Source organism: Chinchilla lanigera, unplaced genomic scaffold (genome assembly GCF_000276665.1).
Source record: "Chinchilla lanigera isolate Chin_1 unplaced genomic scaffold, ChiLan1.0 scaffold00051, whole genome shotgun sequence".
NCBI lineage: Eukaryota > Metazoa > Chordata > Mammalia > Rodentia > Chinchillidae > Chinchilla > Chinchilla lanigera.
The window spans coordinates 608,586-619,762 of NW_004955452.1; the positions used below are offsets into that span (position 1 = coordinate 608,586).

The 11,177-nt window shown below is 42.3% G+C and overlaps 1 protein-coding gene across 1 annotated transcript; it reads right to left on the reverse strand.

The window, feature by feature from the left end:
- Positions 1-2,809: 2,809 nt before the first annotated feature.
- LOC102015275 (phospholipase A2, membrane associated-like) lies at positions 2,810-4,435 on the reverse strand. The gene is made up of 4 exons (XM_005394668.1): positions 4,396-4,435; positions 4,071-4,215; positions 3,732-3,841; positions 2,810-2,952 (listed from the first exon to the last, which is right to left on the reverse strand). The coding sequence occupies exons 1-4, from the start codon at positions 4,433-4,435 to the stop codon at positions 2,810-2,812; spliced, it is 438 nt and encodes a 145-aa protein (XP_005394725.1).
- Between the last annotated feature and the right edge of the window lie 6,742 nt (positions 4,436-11,177).

Sequence of the window (11,177 nt, forward strand, 5' to 3'; positions counted from 1 at the left end):
ATTATATACATATATTAATTTGAAATTTTAACTTAGTAACCTAAATTTTTAATGAAGAGAAAATCTAGGATTAAGCATTTTTAATTATTTGTCATATATGCCAACAATGTATCAATATATACTTTATTATTTGTGATATGAGGTGCTCTTTCATAGAGCAAAATAATTAATGTGGAACAGGAAATATTTATTAATAGATAAAATATATTGTCTTTTCTGTAAAATTCAAGAATACAAGTGTGGTTGAATTTATATTCATCAATTGATGTTTCAGTATTTTAACTTACATATAACTCAGTCATTTTATGAATACCTGTTACTTAGCGTAACAACATGAAACTTCTAATGGCAAGTTTATAAGCACTTATCCCATTTATACTCATCTAATTTATTCATTTATAGAAATTATACCTAAACTACTTACGAAGACTGATCTATTAGACCAGCACAGTCATCATTTCAAATTATTTCTTGTTCCAGGAACAGTTTTAAATGCTTAATTGATGTGTTTGATATGCAGGAAGCAATGGGCACTGTTATATACCTGGGTCAAACTTATACCTTTATGATCTTAAACATAAAAAAGAGATAACTAAAACCCTGCCTGCCCAGCAAACCCTGGTGAAAATGTGTGCTAACAATTCTGAGGACATTTTCACTTTTATTTTACCAAAATATTTAAAACTGGCTTATTTATCAAAGATTTACTTAGGATATGCAAATCAGGAGACATTTTGGTTCATTAGCATAATGGGAACAGTTTCAGTTTTTGAGTGTTCATTTATCAATAAGCCAAATAGAATTCCTATGACTTTACTATGCAGGCACAACTTACAACATATACTCATGTGCTACTCATATAAACACATATGCACAAATAAAGTTTTATATCTTTTATTGAAAAAGTTTTGTCACAAGACAGAAGAAGTTATATACACTCATTGGTTTATAAAGCAATAATTAAAACCAATATGTTTGGGGCTAGGGATTTAGCTCAGTGGCACAGTGCCTGCCTGGCAAGCACAAGGTTGTGAGTTCGATTCCCTGTACCAGAAAAAAAAAAACCAAAAAAAAAATAAATAAAACTAAAACCAGTACGTTTCTAATAAAATGAGGCAAGTTAAGGTTACTTGTTTACATGGCTAAACTTTAAGATTTTCATATTTCTTGCTCAATAGTTTTGTGAAGACTGTGGACAAAATTTTCTAGCAAAGCAGTATCCATAGCAGTTTGGTGTTAAGCCCTTTTTGCCTCCTTTCCTTTTTCTCAATCTTGAATGGGTGGGGGGCCTAATGTTTATGTTTTTCTTACATGTTTACATTTTTTTCTTACATGTTTCCGTTTTAAGAACTGACTGGAATTTAAAAAAAAACAAACCCTCTAAACAACCTTGAATTTAATAATAAATTGCTTTCATTTGTTTACCTGGCTGGTTTGCATGACTAACCAACTTACGTGGCAAACATTTGCAGAAATGATTCTTAAAAGGTTGTCTGCAGTTTTTCTTTGATTTTTTTTTCCTGGCACATGTGACAGAGGAAGCAATTTTTACACCAGGCACAGATCTTATTTTGCTCTTCAAGATTTTGAATCAGGCCTAAAAGTGGTTTTGAAAAGGCAGAACAGTTTCACTACTCTGAGCAAATAAAGCCACCTAAATCTAAATTTTCATTTCAAAGAAGGATGACTCTTAGGAGTATAGGTTGCCACGGAGTTTCATCAACTGCGAAAACCACTATGTAAAAAGTTTTATCTTTTCCTCTACTCTCTGAAATGCCACGGGAAAAACCTTTAAGTGGGCTTTCCCCTGTTTTCATTTCAAATTGTCTTTATCCTAATATGAGTGAAAATGTCAGCAGAGCTGAAATAGGCTGGAAAAAAAAAAAAAGAGAGCTGAAAATCCTTTACATATTAACCTTATAATTGCAACTGAAGAATTACCCTTTCCCCCGATTTAAAGAAAAAACAAAGAAGCTGCACGAAAATGCACCACAATATCATTGCCCAAAGAACCCAAACTTAAAACTTTTTGCATGCGTTAGAATTCTGAAATCCCATTTTTTTTTTTTTCTTATCAGTCCCTCAAGGACAGAAGAAAATCCTTTCAACTCCATCAGGTAATTTTAAGAGTTTGGGCGCAGAGCTTTGCCTTGACAAGGATACCCAGGATTTTAGCTTATCTGGTGCGGTCCTTTGTGCAGGGTCGTGGTTCTGGTGGAGTCTTCTGTGAGTGCCCCTTCTACAGCATTTATTATTTGGCAAAGGCCTGGAAAATGTGATTCCATTTTGATTATGACAACTCCTACCTCCCCCAATAAGCCCATAGGAGCTACTGTAGCCCAAAAAGGGGAGAAGGATGCCTGGGTCTCAGCTGAAGATAAGACAGATCCAGTGGTTTACAATTGTGACCCCTTAAGTTTCAAACAAGGTCAAGCAAGTAGCATGAGTGTTATCTCTATTTGGATGAGAAAACCAAGGCTCGGGCTGTGGGGTGGGTGGGACTGGACTCAGACCGCCTGTGTCCAGAGCCTGGACTTTAAACTTGTTCACTGTGTACTGGTTTGTGGTATAGTGTATTTTCACACAGAGAGAACGAAAGTGAGCACAAGCACACTAGCAAACACAATTTACAGATGAGTTGCTTTATTGGAGAGAGCCCATCGATGAGTGTAGCTGCTGCTGTTAGCCTGAAAGTGGACATAGAGGGGAACAGTGGATGGAGGTGGGAGATTTCGGTTGGGAGAAGGACAAAGGAGTTGGAGTCGGGGACTCGGAACTGGGTGACAAGGCATCCCAGAAGTTGAGCCCCTCAGCAACTGGGGGCATTCCCACTGCACATCCAATTGGGATAGAGCTGGTACTTCTTATTATAGCTCTTCAGGTGTTTTGCAAAACAAGAGGCAGCAGCTTTATCACATTCACACAGCTCCTTCTGACAGGAGCTCTGGTTGGCTGAAATTAGAAGGAAGCAATCACCAGGTGGAGTGGTTTTTATTCTCATGCTGTGGGTTTTTGGAGGGAGAAACAAGAGCTCTCTACGGTTGATACTCCTCATCTGACACAAGTACCTACGCAATGGGAGGCAGAATTCCCGCCTTTAAGCCAATAGGGACACAGAGCACCTGGACTCTGCCTCACTCTCCATGGGAATCCCTCTCTTTGAAGCCCTCAGAGTGCAGAGAAGACCTGTGTGACTTCTTTGGGGTAGCCTCCTCTGGTTAACTGGCCATCCTTATATTGAACAACCCAGAGGGAGTCCTCCGAACTGCATGTCTACTCCTGTCACGCTTTTGCTAAATAGTTCCCTGTTGCTTTTGGATAAAACCTACAGACACCAGGCCTGGAAGGTCTGGATCCAGCCCCTTCCTTGTCATACCCCCTACCCGCTCCGGTCCTCACACTTCCTCTAACAGCACAGTGCAGTCTATGATCCCCTCAGGTCCTCCTCTGGGAACACCCCAACCCTGCTGTTCCCTGCTCTGCACAGCCTCTGGGACCCAGCACAGAAGTCACCACTTTAATGTGTTAAGGTTCTGTCTTTTGCTCCCTACTGCAGCCTTCCCCACCCGGTGATCTCAGGTTCCTTGCCTCCCACTCAGCCCTGAGCTTCTTGAGACAGGGACGGTGTTCCTTTGTGGCTCTGTCTCTGGTGCCCGGCACAGGGCCTCGCACAGTGGACACTCAGTATGTGCAGGAAGGAAACAAGATGGTGTCACAGGGCTCCCTCTTACCTTTGCAGGTGATTGAGCTCCCTTGTATGGTAACGTCATACTTCAGAAATTTCGTTCCACATTTACGGCTTACCAGACGTTTGTAGCAGCAGTCATGCCTGGCACAGCACCTGGAAGGAGAACATCCTGTTGGAGCTGCCTTCCTGCAGCTCCAGGGGCTTCCACGCTCTTTGCTTGGACAGAGACCCAATGACTCAGGGAAGGTGTAGAGCTGGCTACTTTTCCAGCTAGTACTTCCTGAGACCTTCTAACCGGTGGGCATCAGCTCTATCCTTGCAGCTCTGAGCCCTGTCAGTACCAGAAATGAGCAGAGGGCAGAGAAGGCTGGGCTGGCCTTACCAATCTGTGTCATCTTTGGGTGTTCCTTGGCCACTTATACCACAGTGACAGCCATAGGCGCCGTAACTTGTAAGTGCGTTCTTTCCCGTCTTGCTCTTAATCATTTCTGAGAATTGTGCCAAATTGCCAGAGACTTGAGGCAAGCCTGCAAGGGAATGGCCTGGTGATGAAGTGTGAAACCCTTGTCTCTGCTACTGTTTCTCCACAGAGATGTCTTTCCTGCTCCTCCCACTGAGAGGACTGTTCTAGTGAGAAGGCAAGCGGGGGTCAGGGTCCTTCCCTCCCCGTAGTCCCCAAGTGCTCGGAGATCTGAGTTGGTCCTTACCAGAGACCACAGTCAACGCCAGCAGCAGAAGAAGCTTCATGCTGAGAGTTCTGTGAAGGACAGGTACAGACTCATTGGCCTGAACTTCTCTCCCACTTGATCCCATTTTCTGTCCTGGTGGCTATTCTATTGCCCAACTGTACAACCCTGGAGTACACATAGGTGCCGTTCCATCCAGGTCACATCCAGGGTGAGCACCTCTGTTACACACGAAGGCACACCGAGTGACCTCCAACAACACTTGCATATATACCACCCCCTGACCCTTCCCATTTCTCAGATATGCAGGCCTCAGATCTGTGGAGACCTTCCATGATACAGCAATGAGACCTCCCTTGTTCCTCATCAGATGGAGAATGCTTAGGAGGGTGGAAGGAGTTTCATTACAAAATGCTGGTTAAAGGTCAGAGGTCAGAGGTTTTGCTGTCCTACTAGAAATTTCTTGCACAGCCCCACACTGGATTCAGAGTCCATCCATGGTGTCTGACCCCCAATATTTTTCTCTTGAACTAAAGAAACAACCTTTCTTTGTAAGCCCTTCCAACCTCATACCATACACAAATGCATACACTCCTACTCACCCCCACACACAAACATACTTGCACATGGATGTTGTGTGTACAAGTCTTGAACTCCCTGCTATTTCACACATCCTTATACCCTCACAAACTCACACAACACACTTGCACACTCATTATCTTTTGTACATGCCAGTTGTGTGCAGCCATGCTGGTGCACACATGGGGCACACATGCATGCACACATACACACATGAAAACATATAACACAGTTGCTCCCAAAGGCAGCAAATAAGCAGGAACTCTAATGCTCTTGCCTGGGCATTAGGCTGGTATTTACCTCTGAGGCTGCTGGAATTGATCTGCCAAGTGACTGTCTTATTTTTCCTGAACTCCAGCTGCTGTTAAATAGCTGCTCCCTCTGGGACGCTGGGGTTGGTGGTCACGTGGTGTGACATAGGTGTGGTCAATTGTTGTACTCCAAGAGTGGCCCGCCCATTCTCATTGGTAATCACCTTTCTAACCAGATCAATTGGTAGGACAGAGATGATCCCTACAAAATCTTCTTCTTCTTCTTTTTTTTTTTTTTTTTTTTTTTCCAATACCGGGAATCAAACTCACGACCTTGCGCTTGCCAGGCAAGCACTGTGCCGCTGAGCTAAATCCTCAGCCCTTCAAAATCTTTTTTTTAAATTTAGTTTTTTCTTAGTTACATGTTTGTGAAGCCCTGGTAAATCTTTCATGTGGTGGGCTGCTGCCAGAATTTTAAGTCATTTGGGAGACTTGCCCATGGCTTAGCTCCTGACCAGGTAAATTCGCATAACCAGGTCTGTGTGTGACAACCAGTCAGCTCCCTGAAACCACTTCCATGGTGGACAAGGGCCACGTGCTCTGACAGACCATGGACTCATCTACACAGTAACTGGGCCACTTACTGAGTAAGGATTGTGCCTTTCTTCTGCTAAATGTAGTGTTTGGGGATAGGGAAGAGCATTGAGTGCTAACCATTCACCGGATCCATCCATCATTCATTCGCGGGAAGCAAGTACTAAACTCCTACAAAGTCCCTGTGGAAATTTCTGAGAGTTGATGAGGACCATGCCTTAGTCCTGCCCTTGGGGGTCCCCAAAGCCCATCAAGGAAAGGAATGGGCAGATTCCATTTCTCTGTAACTGCGGCCTGGGCTTTCATCTGTTCTTCCTCTTCATGCTCCTTCTCCTCCTCTTCCTCTCTCATCCCTTACAATTTTCTAATCCTAGGGAAAGACAGAGGCTGTCTTTGCCATCCCTTCTAAACCTCTGCTTCCTCTTTAGCCCCAGGGCTTAGCTGTTCAGGTACAGGCCAGCTAATGCTTCTTTTTTTTTCTGCAGGATTCATTGACACAGTATCATGAAATCAATGCATAAAATATCTTTCTCCTTGCTCACCAACTTGTGGTAAGGGTTTAGCTTCCATGGACTGAAGTAAACGTCATGATGCTTGTGAACTTTGTCTGTGCCTCAGTCTCTAGCCCCTCACGGATGTGCAGCCCTGGGTTTGCTCCATAATGGGCATCAGCGTGACGGGTCACTCCAAACTGGTGCCAGAGAAAACCAGGTGTAACTCCTGGCTTTCGTGTGCTCCCATGGTGGGTTCTGAAGGTGGAGGCAGTCTGCATGCTGAGCTGTGCATTGAGAAGAGCTGTCCTGAAATGTCCTGCCACTCTTAGTGTAGAAAATTAACTTATGTTGTATTAATTCTCTGATAGTTGAGATTGGTAATTATCTCAGCATTATCTAGTTTGTCCTGAGTCACTAGAGTGGATTTCCTCTTAAAATTGCAGTATGCCTCATGTGTTAGACCCATGTTATTGGTCAAATTCCTGCTCCTCTTCCTACTTCCTATGTTGAAATTTCAGAATATAACTTTGTTTGGAAACAGGATCATTGCAGATGTAATTACATTAAGGTTAATTCATTAGGTTGGACCTTAAATCTACAAGACTATCTTTACAAAAAAAAGGAAACACTTGGCCTCAGAGACATGCACATGGGGAGAACACCGTGTGAAGATGAATACAGAGATCAGGAAGAGGCTTGCACAAGCCACGGTGCCCAAGATTCCCAGAAACTACCAGCCAGTAGGAGAGAGGCATGGAGCAGATTCTCCAGCTCAGCCCTCATAATCAACCAGCTTTGATCTCTGATTGTAGAACTGTGGAACAATAAACTAATTCAAGCTACACAGTTAAGGGAACTTTGCTCCCAGTTTAAAGCTACAGCAAACAATAGTTCCCAGAAATTCCTGGAAGCCCCTGCACTCTTCCTCTCAATCCAGGATCCACTACTGCAGCAGCTTATTTTAACCCTACATCAGGTTCAGAAGTCTCATGCCCTGTGGTAGACCATGGCTTTTGGTTCAACACTTCCACTTGTGGAGAACTGGTTACTACGATAAGCACAAACACCTTCCCCTCCACATATCCCAGGGCCTCAGTATCAGATCCAGGCTTTAGGGGAAGAAACATTCCAACATTCAACGGTTCTGGTGACATCAGACAGTGCCTCTATTATTTAGCATGGTAAAGTTCAAAGTAAAATTGAGCTGAAAGTACAAAGAGTTCCCATACGGCCCCTCCACCCAAAACACACAAGCCCTTCTCCATATACCTCCTGTAGCGGTGTGGCACTCTGTGGAACCAACACTGACACATCACTATTAAAGTAAGTCCCTAGTTTACATTAGAGGTCACTCTATTTGTTATATGGCTTATGAAAACTGTTTAATGACACAGATCCATTTCTATAGTACAATACAGAGTAATATATTGCTCTAAAAACATACTGTGTTCCTAGCATCCTTCCCTTTTGCCAAACTGTTGGCAACTACTGATCTTTACTGCCTGTACAATTTTGCCTTTTCCAGATGTCATGTGGTAGGACTCTTCCAGTAAGTAGCCTTTTCATATCTGCTCTGACACTTAGTAATATGCCCTTAAGAGTCCTCCGTGTCTTTGGGTGACTTGATAGCTCATTTTTAAAAAATCACTTGAGTATTATTCCATTGTCCAAATGTTGCACAGTTTATTTTTCTCATCAGCCATTGACTGACATGTTGGTTACTTCTAAGTGTTGGTATTTGTGAATAAAGGTGAAATGCACATTTGTGTGCATGTTTTTGTGTGGGCGTAAGTTTTCCACTCCTTTGAGTAAATATCAAAGAACATAATTGCTGGTTACATCAAGCTCAACGTTGAGCTTTGAAAGAAGCTACCAAAGTATCTTCTAAAGTGGATATGCCATTTTCCACCCCTGCCAACAATGATTGAGAGTTAATTTTGCTCTACATTCTCACTAGCATTTGAGTTCTGGACATGAACCTTTCTAACAAATGTGTAATGGCAACTTATAGATTCAATTTTCTAATGATGTAGGACGTTGATCATATTTTCATGTGTTTGACATCTTTATATTTCCTGTGGTAAGATAGCTAATCAGATATTTTGCCAGCTTTTTAGTTAGATGTCTTGATCGTTGATTTTTAAGAACTCTTTGTATATTTTGGATAACATTCCTTTGTCAGATATGTCATATTCAAAAGGTAATTTCCTCCTTTACTCCTGCTTTTTTGCCACATTATTGTATTTATTTTCTTCTTCGCAGTTATTACCATCTTCAGTACTTTATTTATATGAGTGTTTTACTTTTTGGTTAATTAAAGGAAGGGTAAAGAGTAGAGATCTGTAGGCTTCTTGGGTAGGGAGGGTATTTGGAATTTTTTGTTTTTTCCCCTCCTCTTCTTGTTTTCCCCTACAAGATAAGATATGTAATAGAACCTCTGGAATCAGGAACCAAGGTGCAGTTCAAAATACAAGGCATATGTAGGAGGTGGTAGGAAAAGCTCCAGAAGATAATGGAGAGGGAAAGACAGAAAGACAGAGAGAGAGAGAGAGAGAGAGAGAGAGAGAGAGATAGGGCTCAAGAGCATTCAGATGACAGAGCAGGTCTGACACATCTAAAAGGAGTGAGGAAAGTAGGACTGGGTGGGAAAGTAGAACTGTGGGGCAGCTAACCCAATGGGAAGTCCCCAGGCGAGCAAGCCTATTACAAGAGCCCCCGAAACAGACAGTTTTCTAAAACTGTGCCAAAATTTTTAAGAAAAACATCTTAAATAAGGAAATATTTATTTTGGCTTATGGTTCCAGATGGTTCAGTCCATGGTCAGCTGGCTACATTGCATTTAGGCCCCTTGCAAGGTAGAAACACCATAGCAGAAGAGCGTGGGGGAGGAAAGATGTTCACCTCGTGGCTACCCAAGGGAAATGCTTGCCCCACAAAGGGCCATACTCTTCAAGTATGTCCTATCTTCAGTGTTTCCATCACCTTCCAATACCACATAAAACCATGAACCCATCAGTGAATTAATACAAAAGCCCTACCTCTGAATATTGTTACATAGACCAAGCTTTCAACTTAAGAGCCCTTGGGACACCATTTAGATTCAAAACATAAAAATCCCTGTACTAGGAATCAATGGCCTGACCTTAGTCTTCTGTCATACTCACCATGGGAACTACACTGGCAAGTACAGCTTTGTTATAAATGCTGTAGCAGATACAAAGTAAGGTGCCTGGGACTTTCTACTAAGTGCACTTGTTGGGTAGGGCCTCATCTGAAGAGTAAGCTGGGTGATGTTCCCCAGTGTGTCACAGAACAAGGTCACTCAGGCCTGGCCAGAGTTTGGGACACTGATTAGATAACTGGAACTCTTACACACTGCTGCTATGAGTGCAAAATCAGACCAACACTTTGCAAGAAGTTTGTTCTGGCCTTGTAAAACTAAACACACCCTTACTGTTCCAGCAAATAATTTTACTACTAGGTAACTACCTGTGAGAAATGAAACAAAAATTTCACAGAGATACTTCCTTTCTTTTTTTGTTTTTTTTCCAGTACCAGGAATCGAACTCATGACCTCACGCTTGCCAGGCAGGTGCTGTGCTGCTGAGCTAAATCCCCAGCCCCTCACAGAGATACCTCTACAAGAACGTTCACAGCAGTTTTATTAAAAATATTCAAACCTAAAAATAGAATAAAATAGTCTATTAGTAAGAGAATGTATATGCATACTATGAAATACATAGTGAAAAGAAAAGCAAAATGTATTTCCTAGTATTACAGTATTAGGACTTGACAGTAAAGTAATTATACTTTATACTTCTAAAAATATAAAGAAGAACAAATTACTGATTTACACAAAAATATGAATGAATTTCTTCTTTTCTTTGTTTTTTTTGAGACAGGGTTTCATTATGCAGTTCAAGCTGGCCTTGAACTTACTTTGTAGCCCAGGCTGGTCTCAAATTCACAGCGATCCTCCTACCTCAGCCTCCTGGGTGCTGGGCTTACAGGTGTGCACCACCACACCTGGCTGTGAATCAATTTCATCATTATACAAAATGGAAGAAATCAGACAGAATAGAGCATTCTGCATATATTATTTCTTTTCCAAACAGTTCTAAAACAGAGATGTTCACATAAAGTAGAATAATGTTTCTCATGTTATAGGCTGAATTGCGTTTCCCTAAGATTTGTATGTGGAAGTCCTTGCCCACAGTACCTCAGAATGTGACTCTGTCTGGATACAGTCCTTAAAGAGGTGATTATGTAAAAGAACGGCTACTGGGGGTGAGCCCACATTGAGTATGACTAGCATTCATCTGAGGCGAGGAGGTCAGAACACAGACACACACAGAAGGAAAGCCGTGTGAGGACATGGGGGAGATGGCATCTACGAGCCAGGGAGAGAGTCCTCAGGAGAATCAGCCCTTACCAATGCCTTGGCCTCAGCCCAGACTTCTAGCCCCCTGCTCTCTTTCTGATACAGTCATAGATTTCTGTTACTCAAACTCCATGTCTGCGCTACTTTGTACAGCAGCATGGAGTGAGTCCTTATACTTTCATGCTGCTTTAGCATCTTTGTAAAAATGTAAGACTATTTTTCAAGCAGAAGCAGTGTGCATCATAGCTTCCAGCTCTCTGCACCCTCCCAGATTTTCAAATGGTCAATCTGGACATTTGCTTTATATCTACCACCTCTCCCATGTCTCTGTAGATAGCTTGATACAATCTACTTGACTCACCCACCTCTCATCCTCCACCCTCTTCCTAGGCACCACATCGGTATGTTACAGTGTCCACCTCTTGGGCACAGGATGACTTTATAGAACATGTGCCTGCCTTTTTTTTTTTTTAAAGGGGGGAGTTGGGATAAAGTCTCACTATG

Coding starts and splice junctions, on each gene's coding strand:
- LOC102015275 (XM_005394668.1), bottom strand. CDS start 4,435: ATGAAGCTTCTTCTGCTGCTGGCGTTGACTGTGGTCTCTG. Junction 4,216..4,395: donor GGCGTTGACTGTGGTCTCTG/GTAAGGACCAAC, acceptor ATTCCCTTGCAG/GCTTGCCTCAAGTCTCTGGC. Junction 3,842..4,070: donor CCCAAAGATGACACAGATTG/GTAAGGCCAGCC, acceptor TTCTCCTTCCAG/GTGCTGTGCCAGGCATGACT.